Consider the following 24,823-nt stretch of genomic DNA (forward strand, 5'->3'; position numbering starts at 1 on the left):
TGAGCCACCGTGCCCAGCCTAATGAAGATGTTTTAAAATATAGTATAACTCATAATTTAAGATGTCATTCTAAATTGCATTTCTAATGCTTTCCAGCACCTTTCTCTACTACCTTAAGGTTACTGTTTGGTATATTTGTAGTGTGGCCATACATTTTTGTGAGGCCTGGAGCCCTGTCTTGTGCCTTCCATGCCCGCAGCATCTACACTGACTGTGTGGTAACTGCCCACTGTATGTGGGGACTGCGTATGTTGATCCTTGTGAAAGCTTTTGGTTTATTGTTTAAGAAGATGTGGTTTTGAGAGCTTCTTAGCCACTCCAGCTCCCCAGTGCAGTCCGTCTCCAGAATAACCAATAAAAACTTTTTTTTTCCTAACTAAAAAATCTGAAGACCATTCCAGTGGAAGGTTCTGGTCTGCCCTCTTAATTGTATAGTAGCTCAGTCCCTTCTGTAGGGATTGTATTTTTAAGAGGACTTCCCAATGCATTTGTTTATGGGGTATTCTTTGAAACCACGAGCCACAGTCGTCTTCCACGTAGCATTTCGGGGTCTCGGAGGCTGGTGTTATACATGAAGGGCCCACAGTTTGGATGCAGTTAGGTCACTGTTTCCTGCTGTTTTACTCTGAAAGTGGACCCCAGGCATTTTTAATTTCAGTGATTAACAAAATCATGTCAGTAAATTGAGAGACTAACAAAGGATTGACCAACTTTGAGTTTTGCCAAGCAAGGACATTTAAAACAATAACCACCCTGGACTGCCACCATGGTTTCATAGAAAAAGACTGCATAAGCGCCGATGGGAGAGAGCAACTGTAAGCTCTGGCCGAGGTACAATTAACTGACTTACCCTGACGCTGCTCAGAGCCTCTTTTTCTAATTTTATTGCAGATGGGAGAAAAACATTTTTTATTAGTGTTTAGGAAGCTCTGCTCAGTTACCACCTAGTGGAGAAATCTAGGAGAAAGGGCTAAAGATTACCTGAGACACATGTCAGGTTTCCTTGACTCCAGGAACAGGAGTGAGAAGATGGATGCCTTGGAGGTGAGCCAGCAGGCTCTAGAGTCCCTCTAACTGAGCCCCTATCTTACCCCTGAAAGCTGTGGACTTCAGCCTAGTTCTTACACCTCTGGAATGGAGATAGATTAGTACTTCACTCATGGAAAGGCTGGGAAAATGGAATGAGATAAAATAATGCCTTAAGGCCAACTTTCTAAATATAAATCTATGGTAAGTGCTCAGCGTGGTACCTGGCTCAGCAAAAGTTAGGGATGGTGACAGTGATGATGGTGAGAGGTGGTGGTGGTGGTGATGATGATGGTGGTGGTGGTGGTAGCAGTGATGATGATGGTGGTGATGATGATGGTGATAGTATGATGATTAATATGGTACGGTGGTGATGATGGTAAGAGGTTATGAAGGTGGTTGTGACAGTGGTGGTAATGATTGTGGTGACATTGGTGAGAGTTGGTGGTGGTGGTGGTTGTGAGTGTAATGACCATGGTGAGAGTTGGTGGTGATGGCAATGACGACGATAGTATGATGATCAATATAGTATGGTGGTGATGATGGTGAGAGGTTATAGGGCTGGTGGTGACGGGGTAGTGGTGGTGATTGTGGTGACAGTGGTGAGAGTTAATGGTGGTGGTGGTAGTGGTGATGGCAAGAATGATAATGATAGTATGGTGACCAATATGGTATGATGGTGATGATGGTGAGAGGTTGTGGTGGTGGTGGTGACAATGATAGTGATTGTGGTGACGATGGTGAGAGGTGGTGGTGGTGATGATGACGATAGTAGTGGTGATGGTGACGATGGCAGTGTGATGACCAATATGTTATGGTGGTGATGATGGTGAGAGGTTACAGTGGTGGTGACAATGGTGGTAGTGATTGTGGTGACGATGGTGAGAGGTGGTGGTGGCAGCAGTGGTGGTGGTGGTGGTGGTGGTGGTGGCGGCAGTGGTGGTGGTGGTGGTGGTGGTGGTAATAGTGATGGTGGTGGTGGTGGTGGTGGTGGTGATGGTGGTGGTGGTGGTGGTGGTGGTGATGGTGGTGGTGGTGGTGGTGGTGGTGATGGTGGTGGTGGTGGTGGTGGTGGTGGTGGTGGTAATAGTGATGGTGGTGGTGGTGGTGGTGGTGGTGGTGGTGGTGGTGGTGGTGGTGGTAATAGTGATGGTGGTGGTGGTGGTGGTGGTGGTGATGGTGGTGGTGGTAATAGTGATGGTGGTGGTGGTGGTGGTGGTGGTGATGGTGGTGGTGGTGGTGGTGGTGGTGGTGGTGGTAATAGTGATGGTGGTGATGGTGGTGGTGGTGGTGGTGGTGGTGGTGGTGGTGGTGGTAATAGTGATGGTGGTGGTGGTGGTGGTGGTGGTGATGGTGGTGGTGGTAATAGTGATGGTGGTGGTGGTGGTGGTGGTGGTGATGGTGGTGGTGGTGGTGGTAATAGTGATGGTGGTGGTGGTGGTGGTGGTGGTGGTGGTGGTGGTGATGGTGGTGGTGGTGGTGGTGGTGGTAATAGTGATGGTGGTGGTGGTGGTGGTGGTAATAGTGATGGTGGTGGTGGTGGTGGTGGTGATGGTGGTGGTGATAGTGGTAATGGCAACGATGGCAGTTTGATGACCAATATGGTATGGTGGTGATGATGCTGATTATGATGTTGATGGGAGCAGGAGATGAGGAACCTGTATCTTGATGCTTCCCTGAATGTTGGGGGTCAGGTCTGAGCTGTGTAAAGCAGGGCAGTGTTCTGACTTCCATTCATTAAACTTGTAAGTCACGATTTTTACATTTTTGGGTGCTCCTGTTGTGTGCCCAAAACAAACCTGCTACACCAAGAATGTAGTATTATAGTCATGAGTTCTGAATAGTCTCATAGACCATTGATCCTGCGTCTAATGACTGTCAGAAAGAATGCGTGAAAGCCAGCTTCTAGACCAGTGTCCTCACGTGCAGGCATCCTCGAAGGTTTGTTGGTTAGCCGTAAACGTGCAGCGTCCATTGGGAGGACACACATCCCTGCAGGCCAGCTTTTGTCTCATCATCACTGGAGAGCTGCATATTACGTTCTTACTTTTGTCTTTCCAATTACACTAAGTCCTCAGTCAACGTCATTCACCAATAGGTTCTTAAAACTTCGACTTGAAGCGAAAGGACTTATAATGAAGCCAGTTTTTTTCCTTATCAGCATCATAACGAAACAACTAGGGAGGAAACAAAGTTATTTGAGGACCTGCTGTACACAGTTTTGCTTAAAGTCACACATTTCCAAGAACCTGTCGATGGCATTGAGGACTTTCTGTACAAAAATCACTATGCATGACAGCTCAAATAACAAACAGTTGTTTAGAGACAGTGGTACTGCGTCCCCCTTCTCCAGTCCAGTCCCCCACCCTGAGCGTTGATGGTGGGGTGTGCATCTCCCACCCCCAAAGCCTGTTCCTAGAAGGCCATGGCACGCCTGCTCTGTGCAGAGGCTGGGCGAACACCAGCCCGAGCCTGACTTAAGCAGGATGGGCATGGACATCGTTGGCACTCACTTCCCTGCAGGGAGGCGCACAGTGAAGAATAAAACACAGGTGATTTCAGATAGCGGCACGTGCCTGAGGCGATCAGCCCCACTGGTGTGGCGGGGCAGGTACTAGAGATTGTGTTTGCAGTGAGGGCCACTAAGGGGAGCGGAGAAGATGACCCGTGACAGCAAGAAGGAGCCCCACTTGTGCTGATCTGTAAGGAGGGTCCTCCAGGCACAGAGAGTGGCTGATGAGAAAGGGCCTGCGTGGAAGGAACAGGGGCCAAGCGAGGGAGGCAGATGCCGCATGGCATGAGGAGGGGGGAGAGTCCATGCCACAAAGGACTGTCATCCATCTGTCATGGGCTGAATTGTGACCTCCAGAAGGAGATGAGTTGTCCTAACCCCCAGTACCTCAGAATGTGGCCTTATATGGAACTAGGGTCATGGCAGATGTCATTAGCCATACAGGAGGGGAGGGGATGGACCCTCAGAGGCGAGACAGACACACAGGAAGCACCACATGCAGACGGGGGGTGGCTGGGGCAGCATGGCTGTGGGGCAGAGAATGCTGAGATAAACACCACCATCAGGAACCAAGAGAAAGGAAAGGGACAGGTCCTCCGGGGAGCCTTCATCGGGAGCACTGGCATGGCCTTCAGGCCTCCGAGGAACCCAGAGGAAACGCATTTTTGTGGTTTCACGCCGCCCAGCGTGCGGTGCATTGTGGCAGGTGCAGGCCGCTAGTGCCCCCTGCCCAGTCTCTGTGTCCTCTGCACAGTAGGGAGCCTGGGAAGGTGTGTGGCTACTAACGTGAGCCCGTTAACATTGAAAATTTCCCTCTGGCGGCTGGGCAGAGTGGGCTGCAGGGGCTGAAGTAGGCAGTGGTGACAGTGGCTTCCCCAGGCATCGGCGCTGCAGGAGGAGAGACACAGACTGTGGCTTGCAAGCAGAGCTGGCAGGACTTGCTGACGGAGTTAATATGGGAAGTGAGGGGACACAGAGACCAGGGCTGGGAGACCAGGAGGCCGAGAGCGGTAGAACGTCACATCCTGGAGGGGCAGGGATTTCACCTTTTGTTTTGTCTCTGTATAAATTAGATCACACCATGTATATTCTGGAATTTTACTTTTGTAATTTAACACCCCGTGGGTCTCCAGTTCTTCCACAAGCTGTTTGAAAGGCTGCAGGGCACTGCGTGGAATGCATGGTCTCTAATAGGTTATGCCAGCACCTCTCGTTGGGCATTGAAATTGCCCCAGCAGTTTTTTAACAATTACCAGTGATACTTCCCTGAACATCGTTGCAAATACATTCTGAAGCGCTCACGCTTTGCTCCTGTGGACATCCCTGCCTGATTGGAAGCTTGCGTTGCACATTCAGCCCATGCGTCCATGGCTGGTGCTGGACGGGGTGAGGACACATGAGAAACAGCCAGACTTGGGACGTCTGTGTTGACAGGGCCATGGGTGAGAACAGAGAGTTTCTCAAGCGACATGCCAGGAAGAGCTGGCTTCCCCGCACAAGCAGTGCTACCAAGGGTCCATTTGTTACTGAGTCATTCATTCGTTCAGCAAACTCGTTCAGAACATGTGTGGTAGGCACGTGCTGGGCTCTGAGAATAAACAGACAAACACAACATGACCCACGCACCCAGCCTGAGCCCAGGAGGCTGCTGGTCCCGTCCTGGAACAGCCAGTGTCTCAGAGCTCAGATCCCAACGTCACTCTCTTCCATGTATCCGTGCACACACATGTGCACATGTGTGAGTAGGGGAGAGGCTGTGTGTTTTCATAAGCGAATCCTGATTTTCTGACAAAAGAGACATGAAACAAATATGTTAACAAGTAATGTCGCTCCCTCTCGTGAGGGGGTCACTGGCTGCCCTTGTAGAAGGCCTTGGAAAGAATTACTTCATGCATTCCTGTTCATTGGCAGTCTTTGGCCTTTGAGAGTGGAACTCTGCGTCTTCTTGTCCCTCCTGGATGAATACAGGACACTTAAACATTTAAAGGGGGGACACAGAGATGGGCAGGACTGTGAGCGTCCCCCTGAAAAGCGAGATTTCATAGAAGTATTGAATTTTACCAAAAGTTTCAGAAGTGCAATTCGTTATAGATTTCTATAAATATAAATATTTATAGATTTCTTGCATTGAATTCAGTATGTGCTCAAGTTAAGTGTGGTTTGAAAAATGACCAAGTCTCCTAAGGTGAAGTTTGTGTGTGAACAGGAGGGCCGGGGTCGCTGGGTTCCAGGCATAGCCATGAGACACCTGCTCTGCACCCAGCTCTTGTTTTGCTCACCGAGAAAAAGAGGACTCAGGAACCACAGAACTAACACAGAAGTCAGTTAGAAAATTACTCACGTATTCGCCCACTGTGTGCCAACAGAGTCTTACTCTGTTGCCCAGGCTGGAGTGCAGTGGCACGATCTCAGCTCTTACTGCAGCCTCTGCCTCCCAGGTTCAAGCAGTTCTTATGCCTCAACCCCCCAAGTAGCTGGGACTACAGGCACATGCCACCACGCCCAGCTAATTTTTGTATTTTTAGTAGAGACGGGGTTTTGCCGTGTTGCCCAGGCTGGTCTCGAACTCCTGGCCTCAGGTGATCTGCCTGCCTCAGCCTCCCAAAGTGCCGGGATTACAAGAGTGAGCCACCACGCCCAGCCCAGGATGCTTTCTTTTCATGGGTCTTTGTCCTTTGGAGGGCCTTGACCTCACGCAGCAGGGGAGGATGCTGGCCCACACCAAGGCACCAAGATTTTACCCCGCCTCTGTGTGTGGTCGCACATCCTCCTCATGGCCACGCTGGGATGGAGGTGAACTCTGAGCACAGACAAGGGACCCATGGCCCAGAGCCCAGAGTCACCCGCAGCCCCCCTGGGCCGCTGCTGCCCACATGGGGTGACCTTAAGTCCCACATCCGAGCTCCCTCCACCCCACACTCTCCCTTGGATTTGCTCTTGTTCTTTCTCTGGCTGTGCACCTGGCAGTGCTGAGAGGAGGACCTGCTGGGCACTTCCACACTGATCAAATTCAGTCATTAACCCCACTGAAACCTGACACGGCCTGCGTGCAGGTCACTGTGGAGGGGTCACTGCTGTCCTACCACTTTTTTTTTTTTCTGGAAGTTTGCATGTCCTACACTATCTGTAAATATGTAACTTTTTTCCCAAAGAATTTAAAATGAAAAAATATGAGAAAACCCCTAAATAATACATATATGGTATAGATTGATGCATAAAAAAGTCAGGCCCTGGACTCCGTGGCTCTGTGGAATGGGTGGTTTAGTATTCCTTTTTCTGGCAACTCACTTAGGGCTTTTACAGGTGCAATGAGCTTTGGTGAAAATAGCCAATGGGCACCTCATATCTTGTGCCCCCAATATTCCTATTTAGGACAGTATATTCTGGATGCCTGGGTGACTGCAAACCCTCCTCCTGTGTAACTTTGTCACTGTTTTTCCTGTCTCAGGAAAGATGCTCATTTTGTCTCCTGACTGTAGCAGTTGGGGGTCTTGAGACCATTCCTGAGTTCAGAGCTTCCCAGGGGAGATCAGTGACGACAGATGTGCCTCAGTGAATTTCACAAAGCCAGCTTAGCGTGACCCAAGTCTCCAGCTTTACCAAACTTTGTCATTGTTATTAAAAAGATGATGTTAGTGTGCTGATTAGAAACTGGGATCCACATTCAACATAAGCACAAACTTTTTTTCCCAGTGGGCCAAAGCTCATTTCTGATCACTAAAAGCGAATCCTGAAAATTAGCTGGAACATGGTTCAAGCATACGTTGTAATCTGTTAAAAGCAAAAATAATAATTTCAAGCAGTGTTCTGCGTCTGTGTGGGAACAGCTGGTCTACCCCAAAGAGCAGCAGGAGGCTATAACCTCCTCCCACAATTCCAAATAAAATATAAGGAGACAGCACAGCATCCGGAAGAACTGGCATTGGTAAATTATTGCCTCCGAAGAAGATTAGTTAGCAAACATACTTTGAAAGCCATCTTCACAATCATAAATTCAATAGTACTTCTTTCAGTCACAACTGAATGCCAGTTGGGGCAGGCTTTCGAGTTGTTAAGCAGTTCAGTAGCAAATGTGACATATAGTGTGTGTGCCACAGTAAGATTTCAAATTGTCATTAATTTGTAAAATTTAGGAGAAGAAATGATATATTGTGATGAGATAATAGTTTTCTCTGTATGTACTCCAAGCTATCAAATACTTCTAGCCTTTAATTTGGCAGTGTTACTCTTGGCATTTTATTCTATGGAAACAACTAAAATGAATGGAAGAAAAAATAATATTCCTGTTCAAGATGCTTATTAGAGTGTATTTGATAGACTTTGTTTTCTACGAAAGCTTTAGACTTTTAGAAAAATTGAGGAGATATTATAGGTTATTTCCATAGGCTTCCCACCACTTCCCCCTGACAAGTTTCCCATGTTTTGTGTGTGTGTGTGTGTTTTGGTTTTTGTTTGTTTGTTTTTGTGACAGGGTCTCACTCTGTCACCTAGGCTGGAGTACAATGGCGCAATCTTGTTTCTTGCAACCTCCGCCTCCCAGACTCAAGCAATTCTTGTCCCTCAGCCTCCCAAATAGCTGGGACTACAGGAGTGTGCCGCTGGCTAATTTTTTTATTTTTGTTAGAAACGGTGTTTCACCATGTTGGCCAGGCTGGTCTCAAACTCCTGACCTCAAATGATCCACCCACCTCAGCCTCCCAAAGTGCTGGAATTATAGGTATAAGCCACCATGCCCACTCTCTCCCCTGTTAATTTACCTCTTTCATTAGTATGGTACATTTCTTACAGTTAATGAGTCAATATTGATACATTTTTATTAAAGTCCACACTTTATTTGCATCTCTTTAGCTTTAACCTCATGCCCTGTCTCTGTTCCAGGATCCAAATTCTATTCCGTTGCCATGTCTCCTTAGCCTTCTCTTGGCTGGGACATTATCTCAGACTTTTCTTGTCTTTGATGACCTTGAAGGTCTTGAGGCATGCTGGGCCAGGTGCATGACAGGAGTCCCTCTACTGGAATTCGTGCAATGCTTTTCTCAGGTTTCGTCTGGAGTTACGAGTTTTGTGGAGAAAGACCACAGGGTGAAGTGCTGTTTCCATCCTGTCCTGTCAAGGGTGTATACCATCAACTTTATTTATGGCTGCTGATGTTGACCTTGATCCTTTGACTTGAGGTAGTGTCTGTCAAGTTATTCTGCTGTAAAGTCATTGTGCCCCTCCCCAGCCCATACTGAAGTGTTGGAAGGAAGTAACTGTGCACTTAAGGAGTCGGGCGTTAGACCCCCTGTCCTTGAGGGCGGGGTGTCTATGTAAATTATTTGGAATTCTTTTGCAGGGGAGATTTGTCTCTCTCCCCTGTTTATGAATATATTCAATTGTCTATTTGTGTTCATATGGACTTGTGAATATTTATTTTGTATTCTAGGCTGCTGTCCAATACTGCCGTGGCTCAGATTATCCCACCTGTGGCTCCTGGGGGCTCTTCTGGCTGCTCCCGCGCCCTTTGCCCTACACCCCATCTCTGTGGGTTTTCTTTTGTTTGAGCACTTTCCTTCCTTTCTGTCAGTACAAGGTGCATTTTGTATCTTTCCTGCCACAATCTTAGAATTGGCTGTTTCCCAAAGAGCTCTGGTTCCTTTTACTGGAGAATGGTATTAGAAACCAGTGTCTTGGAGCTAGGAGTGCTCATTGCTTCTGGGGTGCCATTTCTTGGTTCTCTTGGCCAACAGAGTAAAGAACGAAATGTGTGTATACTAACCTGCATATGCATATATATCTACAAATATTTCTATATGTAACCATCTGTATCTATATTTAACAGATTTCATATTCTTACTGGCATAAAATTGGAAATAACTAAGTGTTTTAACATAAGGAATGGCTACAACTATGTTATACTACCTCCGTGATGCAACTGTTATAAGGGACAGGTTGGAAAACTATGGAAACATAGTACTTTACATTAAAAAGTAGTACAGGTCTCTGTTGGAGTTACGCTTACAATGTGATAGTTGTATGTGTGTACAGATGTGAACTTTAAAGGAAAAATGGAAAAGGTAGATTAGCCATGGCTTATTCTTAATATTAAACTAACATAAAATTAACTTTGCTTCTGCCATAATATTAGTCTTCCAGTGAGTTCTTGCTGAAACCTGAATGAAGTTGATGTATTTAATTTTAAATGAAAGAAATGAGACTTTTTTATTCCGTTGTTGTGTTAGCCCTGCAGTGCTTTTTCAGGCCCTCCCAGATTAATAATGACCTTATTTACTCATTCACAGTAACCAAAGAGCCTGCTGAAAAAGTTGTGAAGTTAAGGTCAAAGCAGTTTTATGGGAGGAAATCTGTGAGTGTTTAAAGGAAGGTATTTCCATAATAGCAAGAAGATCCCGAAGTTGGGAATTCTTCTTTTGCTTTTCCACTCTGATGTTTGTATTAATGCTTGATTGACTGAATAAATGCCATGTATCTTATGATTTTCATGATTTCTCAAGCCACACGTCAGGATACTTTTGGGAATTTCCAGAGAAGTCCTTAAATGGAAAAGCTAAAATTATCTCTAGTAGATATTTTCACCAGTCTTCAGTTCAGATGGCTTACACATAAGAGGAGCATGATTGACTGGATAACCCTGAAGTGTATCATTTCACCCGCTGTAGTTGTCAGAACTCAACTACAAAGATGGCAGATCAAATACTTCAAGAAGGGTGGTTGTTTGCCATTGTGGAGGCTGGTGGTCCAGCGATCACAGCCCCTCAATTATGGCCCTGCGTGAGAGCACAAGCAGCAGTCATTACATAATTATACCTTTGATTAGTTGCTTGAACTGGCCATTGCCTTTGAAATATGATAACACAATTTGGAGTTTTATTAAAAAACAATTTTTTTTGAATTTTTGAAAAAGATTTTGTGTTTAAGAAAAAAAAAAAGAACCAAAAGGCCTGCAATATATTCTGTTAGAGGAGATTAAAAAGAAGAAAGGGATGAGGGAAAAAAGAGATGAATGTTTCCCATTATCACTCATTTCTGTCTCAGGAGGGCTAAGGTGGCCCCTCCTCACCAGCCTTCCCATCTCGGCATCACCGGCCCCCAGCCTGCTCTCCGCTTCACAGAGCAGCGAGCCAGTCCTTAGAGAGGGGATGTGAGAAGGGGCATAAGTCAGGGGACCTGCGGCTGCTCCCAGGCACCAGTGCTGCTCAACATACACAATTGTGTGACCACCACTGAACAAATCTCACAAGAAAGAGGTGCATTTTACTCCACACATCATTTGGTTTTGAAAAACTAATTTGAACCTTATTTTTTTCTAAGTGAGAATTTGGTTTGCTGTGTGTGTGTTTTCAATTTTGATTGCCAAGTATTCAGTCCTAACATATGTTATGGTTGGAGTGCATGTAACACTGTGCAGCTGAATAACTAGACCTAGAAAATAAAACTGATCACGGTAAAGTTATTTTCCAGGCAGGGGATGCCTCATGATGCTGGCTGGGGCCCAGCAACACCCAAGGCCTCGTCGGTTTCTGTTCTCATGCTGTTGTCATATACCCAGAAATAGGGGAAGCCCAGGAGCCATGTAACCTCAGTGTCAGTTCCCTGACAAGCCATCCTCCAAAAAAGCCTTTCTTTTGCAAAATGAACAGGCACTCCGTGAAAACAGGGAGAGAAGTTTCTGTTTTTCACTGATGCATTTCTCATGTTCATCTGACAATGTGCAAAACAAAAAGTCTACATTAGAAATTTATCATGAAGGTATATTCTACTTCAACTCACTTCTTTTCAGTCCCTGTGACAACTTACACTCTCGGTGTTGTACTGAAATACCCAGTGGATTTGGGGTGCACCTGTACCCTTGATCTCCACTTCTGCGTGTTTCTAGGCCAAAGGGAAAACCAACTCTCTACCTAATTGGAACTTCTGGTTTTATTGCATATCCTGGAGGTCATGCTTCGTTTTTATTTTCCCAGTTTGATGGTCTTTCCCGTGTGCACCTACGTTAGCCCACTATGTAGAAGCCCTTGACGGTTTTCACAGAGTAAGAGGTTGAAAGAAGCCACCAATGTGAAAATCGTATTTGCTGTAAGGAAAGAGCCACTGTGAGTTATTGGGAACCAGATTAAAATTCCATAATTGGAGATTGATGACTTTATTTCATGAGTTTTACTTAGTTAGGTGTTTTATCTTCTGTGTTTTGTGGCTCCAAATTACAAAGACTGTTGGCCTTGCAAGAAACTGATCACGGCAAAGTTATTTTCCTTCCTGAACATGTGTCCTATATATTTGCTTGGCCTGGGGTTTTGTTTAATCCTTTCAAAGGCCCTTTGAACTGATGTTTCAACATGACTCCTTCTCTGTGAGGTCTCCGCTAGGAAGCGGCCATCATGTCAAGCCCCTTCACAGCTAAAGTAGTGAGTTCACATAGTGGAAGAATCTTCTGGGTTGCATCTTATGAAAAAAAGAAATCCACTGCCTTTTTATAAGAGAACAGAACATTTACACCGTCTTGTTGAGCAAATGAACGTTCAAATGGCCAGCACAAAAGAAATCCCCAATCTCTAACCTCACAATGAAATTGCCACGGACAAAAGATCACGGGATACCGGGCGCACTAAACTGGAAGTGACACAAAACCACAGCAGAATCCGCTCATACCTGCCGAGGTTCCTGGGGGATGATCTTTGTGTAAAGGATCCTGGTGCCGCAGTCAGCCTGAAGCACTCCGAGGAGCAGAGACGCTCCCCTCTGCAACAGTGGCATTTATACTGATGGCGGCTTTTAAAATAAATTAATACGTGTCTGATGTGGACAGAGAGTAGTGCTGTCTGACAAGGTGATCATTTGACTTTCTTAGAGGTACAAATTTACTCTCTCTTGTATGAATAGAGAGGGCTATTTGTTTCATTCGGAGACAAGACATTGTTAGAAATGAGTGGCACACCTCTTCAACCCAGCCCCTTCCTCCATGGAGGTAAAAAGATCCTATTAGTTCTCATAATTGATTCTGAGGGCTGCAGCGTGCCTCATTTAGCCGGCCCTGCTCGGTTCACGCCAGGATGTAATTCATGCACACTTGGACGTCCAACATGGCTGACGCGCCTTGGACACACAGCCTCGGCGCTGCATCATTTTTTAATCAGCTATCTGAGGAATATTTATCTGATCAACAAAGAGTGCTGTCAGGAGGAGACCAGAGGTGACATTAATAAGCCTGTGGTTTCCTGGTACAATGATGGAGGAAGAGTTTGGAATAAAACCCTGCTCATTTGAGCATGCCGGCAGACTAAAGAATATTTTTATTCTGCTTATAAAGAGCCAGTCAAAAGAGTCTCAGTTTTAAGTTTTCAGTTAAGTTTAAAGTCTCAGTGATAAGTTTTCAGGCATTCACATGTGTTAGTAAAAAAAAAAACTTTTAAAGAAACAAATTAACAAATTTTATTTCAAAATAAAAATTGAAGTCCCTCATGTCGCAGGAACCCAGATGAAAAGCTGTAGCTTCTAAAAGTAAGGAGAGGTGTAATAATTGGGAGCTGTTAACGCTAAATGATTCCAGCTACTCTAACTTAGTAGAAAGATGTAGTAAGCTGCGCACTTTCCCCTTCTGTCTGTCTTTGAAAAGCTCGTGACTGTCTGTTAGTAATTACAAGGGGCTGAGTATATTCTGCCAGGCCTCGTTTGGTCATCCAGACACAAGGTTTGCTGTTTATAACTATCAGATGCCTTAAGAAATGTTCTGTGAGTTAAAGTTTCTATCACGCTTTCTTCTTTAAATGCATCACTCTGGTGTGCACCACGTGAGACCCTCACGAGTGGAGTGACACCCATCCCATCTGCCAACCTGAAGACATAGAAAGTACATACATAGCCAGTGTAGACATCAGCACACTTTGTGCACGTTAGGATTGTGGTACCAGAAGGTGCCACAGTGATCTTAATGTCTCTTTGTAATTCAAAGACTGCCTTATGAATTCAGTTTACTAAGGCCTTCGGTGTTCCTCAACAGGAGCGCTTTGTGTGTATTTTCAGGAAAATTAATACCGTTGTTATATTACACAAGGGTAAATAAACATTTTGTGTTAGAGTTTGGGAGTGAGTCTCTCTGCATTGTCTTAACCTGAGTTTTTCAAAGCTTTGATCCTTTTAATCCTTAGAAAATACACTAAAAAAGTACAAAAAATTAGCCGGGCGTGGTGGCAGGCACCCGTGGTCCCAGCTACTCGGGCGGCTGAGGCAGGAGAATGGCGTGAACCCGGGAGGCGGAGCTTGCAGTGAGCTGAGATCGCGCCACTGCACTCCAGCCTGGGCAACAGTGCAAGACTCCGTCTCAAAAAAATGAAAAAAGAAAATATAAAGAAAAAATACATTCCAGCCAGCACGATGATGAGTTTTCCATCTGTGTTTTAAATTCCCAGCAGTCAGCGGTGATTCCCTTGTTTACCTCTTGCTGTGATACCCGCATGTAGCACCCTTGTGTTTCACCTGAGTTCACGGTTCACATTTTGGCACCATTGTGGGGACAGTGCTGTCCTCCCACGAGTGGCATTCTCTCCCCAGGCCCACTGACTGTTCTGCCTACCCAGATTAGAGCTCAGAAAGTTCCATTTAATTTGCAGACTGAAGTGAGAAGAGATCAATCTCACTGTCTACACTGGAGCTGACAGTCAGTTTGTAGCACATCTGAAATTATACTTGTGGGATTTCATGTCCATTGAGATTTGCGTATGTGTTTTTAAACGTGTAAGACAGTGCTGAGACATCCTGCTGCTTACATAGCTATGGGAGGCATTGTGAAACTCTGTTTACGAAAGAGACTTTTGCTTATGCAGCAAGCAAAATAGCAGAATGGAAAACACTAACGGAATGCTCACATCCTGCTGCTTTTTTGTTCAATAACAGGTGAAATTTTGATATTAGAATAATAGGTTTTGTGAGAAATAACATTAGTAACAAAATCAAAATAAGTTAGCCTGTGTTTAAGAGGAAGAAGCTGTATTCCTGAAAGTAGAACAGGAATTTTACTAAAAATTTTAATTAAAATAAAGACCCAGAAAGTTTAGTGTATTGCTAGACCCCCTGAAGTCCCCGAGAATCACCTTTTATTCCAAAGGCCTGAGACCAGAGGGAGGCTGCCAGTGATGGGCAGTGGCCGGGTGGCACCAAACATCAGCTCGTAGCTTCCTGGTTCCATGTGGCACAGTGTCTCCGTAGCCCCTGGAAGTGATTCCAGGCAGCAGCATCCGGCATAACCTGAGGTGTTATTGATGATAATAGGACTGTATTTTCTCGTTGAGAAGCTTCTAAACAAGGGAACTTAGAGCAATCAATGCCCCCAGAGACCAATGCACGTATCGGGACCTTGGTATCAGCCAGAAAACGTCCATTTGTTTAAGGGGAAGAAACAGGCACGACATTTTGCACATTAAAATGGATTATTTCATCAATAGGTTAATAGAAAGCCAGGCTGCAAGTTCACTTCCTGCTTATACATCCTGTGGTAACGGGAGAGCGGAGTGTGAAAAATGCAAGGCATAAAGCGGGCGAGGAAAGAGGCCTCCTGCACTCCGGCATCCCTCCCCTCCCGAGGGGTGCCCAGCCTCCATTCTGCCTATTTATATGTAAATGTTGCCAAAGGAGGTAGGTTGTACTCTGAGGAGTGCAGTCTCCTCATGGCTACCTCTTTCTGGAACTTGCGAAATACTGTCCCAGACACCAGAGCTGCAGCAGTTAAAAATTAAGTCCGTGCCTAATTCTGCATCATTATGCCTGGGGCCCCTGGTACGTATCCATCAAGCATTTCTAAAGCAAACATTTAAGACCCGGGACAGATTTGGTTTCCTTTGTTCCTCATGCATGGTATTTGTACCAGTGGGTACCTGAAGATCCTTTTCCCAGGTTTGGAGTTACCTGAGACAGATACTTAGGTAGGACCTTATAGATAGTGAAGAAACCTGAAGGTATAGACATAAAGAAGTCTTCACTTGTGAAAAATTAAATGTAGACCTGTATCCTGTAAAACTGCAGATGCCTGCTAGTTTAGAGGTTGTTTCTTACTATATTCTTCTTCTTCTTCTTCTTCTTCTTCTTCTTCTTCTTCTTCTTCTTCTTCTTCTTCTTCTTTTTCTTCTTCTTCTTCTTCTTCTTCTTCTTTTGAGACAGAATCTCTCACTGTCGCCCAGGCTGGAGTGCAGTGGTACGATCTCAGCTCACCGCAACCTCCGCCTCCAGAGTAGCTGGGATTATAGGCGTGCCCCATCATGCCCAGCTAATTTTTGTATTTTTAGTAGAGACGGTGTTTTGCCATGTTGGCCAGGCTGGTCTCGAACTTCTGTCCTCAAGTGATCCGCCCACCTCAGCCTCCCAAAGTGCTGGGATTACAGACGTGAGGACCTGGCCTATTTGTTGATTTTCACAATGCAAAGGAATTGTTAGATGTGTTTAGTTATAACAAGTTAATATCACTTTAAATCAAGAGGCAACTAAATCACAGCTAGTTTTTCCTTGTGAATAATGTAAAATTTGCATCCTAAATATCTGCTTTATCGCAGAATTTTATTTGCTTCCTTAAAGGCTCAGGTTTCTCGCGTGTGTTTTGTGTTGTCTCTACAAAGAAATCCAGTGTACTTAGAAGCACTTGAGATTCATTTCTGCAACATAACTCATCCCAGGGGCCTAGTCACCACCCTGGGTCATTTTCTGGCCACCAGAACTTGGCGCACACGCAGAACCTACAACCACAGCCTGAACTGTACTGTTTGAAATGGAGAATTTTGGCTCAAACACTACAGCAGGCAAGAAGAGTTAACCTGTCATAAGTCAGGAACACGTTGGGGTTGATTAGGGAGCTGACCGTTGGCCAACTCATGCCTTGGGAACCAGAGGGCCAGCCTGGCTGCCTGCTTTGCAGGCTTAAGACGTGCCTCTGGAAGGGTAAAGGCCTGCCCATCCCAGATAGGTGCTGCTCGCCTGCATTAAACAAACGGCCACACACAGCCCAGTGGGAGCCTGCACTGGTTTCTCTTCTTGCCTGTGGAAGTTGAGAGAGACAGACGGTCCTGTGAGACCCCTTCTTCAGAAGGTGAATGACAGTGACCGCCACTAAACATTCCGTTCCATCTGCCTGCATGGCAGGCCAAGCCCTCTGCCCTGTGACCTGGGGCTGTGCCTTTCCCTGCCATTTGCCTGAAGACTTGAGCCACCCTGTTTAACTCTTGGGTTTTTATAAAATGTCTCCTGAGGGGCGGAGAGAATGCCTGAAGTCGATGTCTTCCCTGCCACAGATGTCAGCATTTCTGAGTTGATGGTTGGGAGGGTAGGGGCCTGGTGGGGTGGAGAATGTGTCTCTGGAGGGTGGGGGTCCCATCTCAGTGAGCCAGCCAGGCACTGCACGCAGCCTGAGTGGTGGGCCTGCTGCGCCGTTGTTAAATTGGTTCTCTTCCGAACGCAGCATCCCACTGTCAGTGACTTGGCATTTTGTCCTTTCTCCTGAGAACCTGAGGTGGCATTTGCTCTTCTGGTTCCTAGGAGCTCCTTTTAGAGCCACAAGTCCCCCAAGTGTCAAAGAGAATAGACTCCTCCCTGCAGGACAGCAGAATGGCACTAGAGTTTTGCTGCTGTAGGTATTGCCTGGATCAAAATCTGTCTGGGGAAGACAACTTCACTTTTAACAGCTCTTGGTTTTAAAACCTACCTTCTGCAACACATAGGCATGAACTGCTCATAATCAGGGTCTCTTGATTTGACATGCTCCTAATATTTGGCCGAATCAAAGGGCTTGTGGCGACTGGCATCATAGCTCCTTCAAAGGGTGTCATCATTTCTCAAGGCAGAGGCCAGTTTTTGTGCTGTTTTGAGTAGCCACGTGTGAAACCCAGCAGGGCGAAGTAGACTTCTGCACGTGGGTACTTCTTTGACGTTAGATGCAAACCTGGTGACCCTGCTCCACCTCCGCCCTTCCTGAGCTCCTCTGTTCACCGCGGGGGAATTGGAGGGCTCAGCCCAGGGAGCTCCATGGCACCCACCCGCTTCGCGCAGACAGCTTGGAGGCAACGTCACGTGCTACTTTGACCTTTTTTTTTCTCCCCTTTTCATTTGTTTTCTTTTCCTTTTTGTTTTCTCTCTTTTTCCCCTCTCCCCTTTCTGCTCTCGGGATGCAGCCAAACGCAAAGCATGGAAACTAAACCGTGTTGGTAGCCTGCGAAATATATACAGCAGCAGCACCAACACCGAAGGTAACGCCTCCGCACCTCCACCTGCCTCTTCCCATCTCATCCCCTGCCTGCCCCTTCCTTTGCAACACAGGCATGGAAATGCAATTTGCCCAAAGCCGCATGCTCCCTTATTGTGTTTGCAGAGTCATTCCTGTGGTCTTCTCATCTTTTTGTTTGTGTGTTTTATTTTACCATTCATGTTCCTTTCAGCTTACTTAAATTTTGACCTTTCCCTTCAGTCGTAGAGTAGTGATGTTTAAATTACTTCAGAAACCTATTTTCTCCTCTTTTTTCTTTTCCTTTATACATGTGGGCACTCAGTGTAATATTTCCCAAGTTATTACAGTTTTTAAAAGTGTTAGTATCAGGTGTAATGATCTGTAGCCAAATACAATAGTGTGCCGTGACATTTAAGTAACAGTCTTAATTTGTTTTGTGGAAGCATTCTCCATAATGCTCTCTGCAGCTCTAATCCACAGGCAAGCAGGCCCGGGCCATTTGCATGGGCTGCTATTGCTTGTAAATTCAGTATTTTGTTGTGTTTCTAAAGGTCGTCTGGTGCCAAAGTTCACAAATTGACTTGCGTTGCTTTTTTCACCGAAGACAGCCGTCATTGCTTTTGTATAATAGCAGATTGAATTTTTCCCCCACCTTCATTTGAACAACACAATTATAAATTGCCTTTTTTTTTTATGATTGCAAATGTCAAGGGTCAGAATTATTTTGATGCCAGGCAAGGGAAAACCACCACCCTCAGCCCAAGCACACATAAGGGAGGCGGGGGTATAGGACGTGTGATGCAAAGCAGGTCACAATCCAGCGATCTTGGTATAATAGGGGGAAATTTTTTTTCACTTAAGTGCAAGCCAAATGGGTCAAGTAATCGCAAGCTCGTGCCCTAACACTAATTGACTTATTTGGGGATTATTATAACTGTAATATTTTTCTTAATGTCACTGTTTTCTGGGCTGTTGATTTTAGCGATTGCCAAGCAGTGGCATTAAATCTCTTGTAAATTTTAAATTGCACGCTATTTCTGTAAACAAGTCCCTCTCTTCACATCCTGGTCATTAACCTTTGCTGATTTATATCACCATCCTCTTTTTTCTTTCTTTCACAATTACTCCTGTCTTGCCGCTGAACGCCCTGCTCTCAGCCAGGAAAAAAAAGAAAAAGAAAGAAATCTGGAAAACAAATCTACATTTTCACTATGGCTTGTTAAAGAGCCATTTTTTGATCATAATTTTTTTTTTTCATTTCTCAAGGGGAAATTGTTGTCTGTTAAGATACCAATGGAGCTTGGCCTTGTTGGTATCTTCTTTCAAAGCACTCAAGAAATAACCAAATGAAGAGAGAAAAGAATAGAATTTAAGAAACGGTCATTCAGTATCATTTTTGTTGCATTTTAAAGGGTATTAATGTACTCTTTTCACCGTTTTTTAAATGTTTTTCAGCTTAGCGTGCATATCATTTCTCCTCCCTGTTTCCTTATCAAATATGTTGGGTTTGCTTTTTTTTTTTTTTTTTTGTATGCATGTGGGTTTGTCACAACAAATTTGTTTATTGACTTCCAGCCTTTAAAAAGAAACTTGTGAGGTCTGGTTTCAAATGCAGTTGTATAGAAAATTGGGGGACAGCAAGGGGGCATACCTCCTTAGCCTTGAGGGCAAATGGTTCCCTGAGACTTGCTGATGGGCCTTCCTGGAGACAGTGGTGGGTGACACGAGACCCAGTAGAACCAGGAGTGAGGATTTGCAGCAGTGCGAACTTCTCAGCCTTAGCTTCTCAGGTAATACACAGCATCTGCTCTGCCCAGCACCTCAGAGGGGCGGAGAGTGCGAATTCCTCTGTGAAATATGTCAGTACTAGATAGCACTGCAAACATGGGGTCCCTCTGTCAGTAGCTATGAAGGGCATTCCTGGGGATATTAAATAGTGACTGCATATCCAATCGTCCCTCACATTTTCTCTCATTTTTCTCAGTTATAGGAAGTTTCTGTTTGGTGTTCAAGGTCATGTATGAATTTTCAATTAAAAGACAGCATTCTTCATTTACTTTGGGTTTATTTTAAGATTAACATCTGTACACATACAATCCCATTTCATACGGTTTTTAATAATATATTATAGAATTCAGCCCAGACGCAGTGGCTCATACCTGTAATCCCAGCACTTTGGGAGGCTGAGATGGGTGGGTCACCTGAGGTCAGGAGTTTGAGACCAGCCTGGCCAACACGGTGAAACCCCATCTCTACTAAAAATAAAAAAAATTACCCGAGCATAGTGGCGGGCACCTGTAATCCCAGCTACTCAGGAGGCTGAGGCAGGAGAATCGCTTGAACCCAGGAGGCGGAGGTTGCAGTGAGCCAAGATCACTCCACTGCACTGCAGCCTGGATGACAGAGCGAGACTCCATCCCAAAAAAAAAAAAAAAAAAAAATACGTTACAGAATTTATAAAATTATATAAAATAATTATCAAATTCCTTTCTGATTTACAGCCTTTTGATGTATAAAGTGATCACATATTCACTGTCTATAAAGTGACCCTTCATGAAAATTTGTATCCTGAACATTTTAACTTTTGTTTTAACCTCACGTCTCGAGTGTTACACTAAATATATCCATCCCCAAGTGGAGTGTCTTTTAAAGTGGTCCACTTGAGTGATTTGCTCAAAGGCACCCAAAAAATACCACCCAAGTAAGGTGGACACTGGAGTTTCCTGTGTCTAGAGGGAGAACTTGAGCTTCAGGAATAAGAGGAGACCACCCGCTAGGAGCTGGGAGTGGACTCAGCTGCTCTGGGACTTTCCTCGGGATCCAGGTTTAGGAGAGACAGGCAGAGCCAAGGTTTGAGTCTGAGGATCTCTCTGAAGCCCTTTTTCTTTTATGTCCTCTCTCTTCTGGCCTCTGGACCACATTATCTCATTTAATCTTCACACTCCCCCTGCCAGGTAGGTATCATGTTACGGATGGAAAATTAGGATTCTGATAACTCAAGTGATTTTCTGCAGAACAAGCCAGCATGTTCCAGAGGCAGGACGTGTGCCCAAATCTCTTGACTCTGGGACCTGCTCACGGATCCACGTGGGAGGAGTTTGTGGATGGATGTCAGGAGTGGATAAAAACAAACAAAACTTACAAGGGAAATGCACAGACAAGATTAAAAAACAAAAATATTTTATCTTTTGTCTGTCCATTATGGCTAACACTGAAACCGGGATAGAAACTTTGGATATATATGATTGCACTAATGTACAAACTTTTGTTGCTTTTTAACAATTAACTTTCTCAAGATGGGTGAAATTGAATTTTCTTCAGCCAGAATGCAGCTGTAACTTTTCCATCTCAGGAGCCTGTGAAGTGAGATGGAAGGGTGTGTTAATGATATGATCCTCCAGTTAACTGCTGTCTCCCAACCCAAGGGAGAAAAAGATCTAAATACCAGATGACTGAGGCTAGATTCATGAATGTTCAACTCTAAAGTAAATGTATTGGAGAAAGAACAAAGAGGACCAAGTGGCAGAAGAGTGGACATTGTGCAGGCGGAAAGCAGGGAGGGAGGCCTCTGTTCGCTGCACTACAGGGCAGAATTGCACAACACCTGGACCCATCTCTAGGCCTCACCTGCCCCATGCAGCTAAACAGATGACGTTATCATCCGCTGTGAGTTGGGTGAACACATGGGCTCTTTCAAGAGCATTTAAGCTGTTTTTGCAGAAGAAAAGTACTTCCAGTACCTAAATAGATAAAGGAAAGAGGTGTTAGGAAACAAGGGGGCATTTCTTGGGGTGCCAAGCCCATTCCCTGGCAGCAGAATGAATACTTAAGATGGGCCTCTTCACACAGGTGGCGACGCTTGCATCCAAGTGTTAGCCGGATTCAGTATTGGCCTAAAGTCCCAATTTGAGCCCGTCTATGAAGGCCCGTTTCTGTGGATTTAGAGCTCGCCCCAGCAACAGGCCTGGGAAACCTCTGTTTTGGGTACTTCTGTTCACCACAGTGGGCCAGATCGCTGGAACCCAGTCTCCCCGACACTGCGATTCCAAGCATAGGCGTGGCCGTGGGGAAACAGCAAACCTCCTTTTGGAGATTTCATCACAGATACAGCTTCAAGCCTCAGGCCTGCAGTCAGGCCCGCACCTGCCTTCTCCACTAAACAGCCCAGATGGTCACTGTTTCTCTGAACAGATGTGAGCAGGCCTAACTTGTGGGCCATTCCCTCCACCATTCATTTTCTTGGTCACAGTTCTGAGACTTCCAACTCGTTCACAGTTAAACAAATTACAGGCCCACATCTGAGAATGATGGTCTTGGTGAGTGTGAGGTAGGCCTGCCTTCTTGTTCCCGATTCTCAGGTCCCTGCCGGGATGCGCCATGGCCTGTGCTGGGTGCTGGGGCAATGGAGAGGGTAAGGACACACCCGCCCACTGCCCTCAAGGAGCTTACTGTCAGTCAAGGAGGCTGCACAAAGGATCTCATGCAGAAGGAGGGAAGAGGCCGTGGATGCTCTGGGGGCTTTGTGGAGAGCAGAACTACATTTGATTTAGGGGTCAGGACAGGTATCACAGCCTGCGGGATGTGACAGGAACCACAGTGACGGCATCCTCAGTGCTGAGCAATTTCCTACATCCTGTCGTGCACCCCTAGCAGAGGGAGATCTTTTCCTCCTTGTTTTATAAAAGAAGAAACCGAGCCTGGGAGAAGGGCAGGCGTGAGCCCCAGGAGCTCTCAGGGAGACGGAGCTGGAATTGCGGCTGGAGGCAGCAGCCTGCACCTGGACGGGGCTCAGTACAGAGCCTGCAGCGCCCTTAGGCTTGAGTGTGAGGTGTGTGCCGAGGATTCTTTTGGGACCAGGACCAGTGGAGGGGACTAGATGATCCACAGATCTGCAGACAGCTGTCATCGTCATCTCCAGCAGAGGAAGAAGGCAGCCCTGCCTGACAATCTGTGACCCATTGTGTTGTGTGTTTCCTGAAGGACTCACTGCAGTGTCTGATCAAGGCCCCCGCCAAATGCCCCGGCAGTCTCCCCAGTACCCCGTGCAGGTTCCCACTGTGAGAGGCTGCCTTCCAGAACCTGTTCTCTGCAGTGAGCATTCTCCAGGCTCAGATGGGTTCTCTTTCACACTGAATCACTGCTCTTGTTTGTACGAGGTAGGCATGGGCACCAGACTCAAGCCCACATCTTAACTCAGGTGGTCTTGGTTGAGTCCCACATCCCCACTTCATAGCTCTAACCTTGGGTTCTTGATGTGTCTTCTCTGTACCTCAGTTTCCCCACCTATAAACTGGGGTGATGACACCCACTGCACAGGGTTGTGGGGAGGAGTCAGCAAGCTGACATACCTAGAGACGTGGAACATGGCCCCTGCGTTGGTCCTTGCCTAGGACCAGAAGCCGCACTACTCAAGCATCCAGATTCTCTCTGTTTTCAAAGAAAATTGCAGTGTTTGAACGTTGTTTATGTAGCCAGGAACAGAGATTTGAAAAGAAGTGTTGCCCATGAAGCATAGGGGGAAATTTAGAAATGAAACTTAATCTGTTTTCTAGACTTTTAAACCTACCCTCCTGCTTCCATTTGCTGTCATCTGAGAAGAATCATCAGTTGTACAAATTTGGCTAAAAGCGTGAGCTGTGGAGTCACACACGCCTGGGTCTCATCTCCTCTCTGCCACTTCCCAGCTGTGTGGCTTGGGATGCTTTCCTGGGTCTGTCCTTCCTCTCTGTTCTTTTCTTCCTCTCGCGTGGAGACAATAAAACCTACCTTGAAGGGTAACTGAAGAAGAAATGAAGTGAAGCCTGTGAAGCGCTTCCCACAGAGCTGGGCACATGGGGAAGCTGGCCGCCGTGGCTGCTATTAAATTGCTATACAGACTTATTTAATAGAAAAATGACCCAAAGCCTCCATGGAGAATATCTGTGGACTATTCGGTAGGCCTTTTTAATGTATCGGTGCAGAGCAGAGCTGGCCAAAGCCAGCCCTCCTCAGTGATGAGCAGCACCAAGTAAGAACTAATGGAGGTAGGCCGGGCGCGGTGGCTCACGCCTGTAATCCCAGCACTTTGGGAGGTGAAGGTGGGCGGATCACTTGAGGTCAGACATTCGAGACCAGCCTGGTCAACGTGGTGAAACCCCTTCTCTACTAAAAATACAAAAATAGCTGGGCGTGGTGGTGCATGCCTGTAATCCCAGCTACTCCGGAGGCTGAGGCACAAGAATCTCGTGAACCTGGGAGGCAGAAGTTGCAGTGAGCCAAGATTGTGCCACGGCACTCCAACCTGGGCGACAGAGCAAGACTCTGTCTCAAAAAAGAAAAAAAAAAAAAAACGAATACAGATAACTTCAGATTTGGGAAACCCTTACACGGGAAGAACTAATGCAGGTAACTTCAGATTTAGGAAACCCTTGCACGGGGAATAACTAGAATTGACGTTTTGGGAAGAGAAGCAAGATTGCTCATTTTTCTAGCCCCCTCCTTTTGAAAGGATGACAGTCTTGGGTATCACCTCAACGCTGAGCAGCACCTAGGAAAGGAAGCCCCCACTGTGGACAGTGGAGGGTGCCGCTGAAGGTTCCTGGTAAGCCCAGGGAGGCCGGGTCTCCTGATGGCCGTGCTGGACTCTTGCAGAGGAACCCGCCCTAGGCCTGCCCAACATGGCCGTGCTCACTTATTCCTATAATTAGGAGCCTGAGGGGACCTCTGCAAAGTGGGGAGTGTGTCAGGATGAGTAACAAACGGTTACCGCTTAGTAACGAGATAAATCGCACGTGCCTATCGTTGCTTTCTCTTTCTAAACGGAACGTTTGGGCGCGGAGCTTTCACAGGTTGTCTGGGACAGAGAAAGTACAAGGGAGACAGCAACACTCGCCCCAGCCGTATCGCGAGATGTTTTCAATTTGCAGTCAGATAACTATTTTTTTTTCCCAAGAGCTTTGTTTAGGAGTCTTCTCTTAATTTAAGACATGCGTGGGCCAGACTTGGTGACTCACACCTCTAATCCCATCACTTTGGGAGGTTGAGGTGGGCGGATTGCCTGAGTTCAGGAGTTCCAGACCAGCCTGGGCAACATGGTGAAACCCCTT

General features: G+C 46.0%; 1 protein-coding gene across 14 annotated transcripts in view; it reads left to right on the forward strand.

Annotated features, from left to right (window-relative positions):
- AGAP1 (ArfGAP with GTPase domain, ankyrin repeat and PH domain 1) overlaps positions 1–24,823 on the forward strand; it is a 635,310-nt gene that overhangs the window by 505,556 nt on the left and 104,931 nt on the right. For 6 of the 14 annotated variants that reach the window (XR_008523125.2, XM_054550021.2, XM_054550020.2 and 3 more), the window contains one exon: positions 17,686–17,760. The exons of the other annotated variants lie outside the window; for them this stretch is intronic. Coding sequence is in view for 5 of the 6 variants with exons in the window: in XM_054550021.2 (XP_054405996.1) it covers positions 17,686–17,760 (75 nt within the window). In the remaining variant the exon portion in view is untranslated. The remainder of the gene's footprint in view (positions 1–17,685; positions 17,761–24,823) is intronic. 14 annotated transcript variants of the gene reach the window in all.

Source organism: Pongo abelii, chromosome 11 (genome assembly GCF_028885655.2).
Source record: "Pongo abelii isolate AG06213 chromosome 11, NHGRI_mPonAbe1-v2.0_pri, whole genome shotgun sequence".
NCBI classification, from domain to species: Eukaryota; Metazoa; Chordata; class Mammalia; order Primates; family Hominidae; genus Pongo; species Pongo abelii.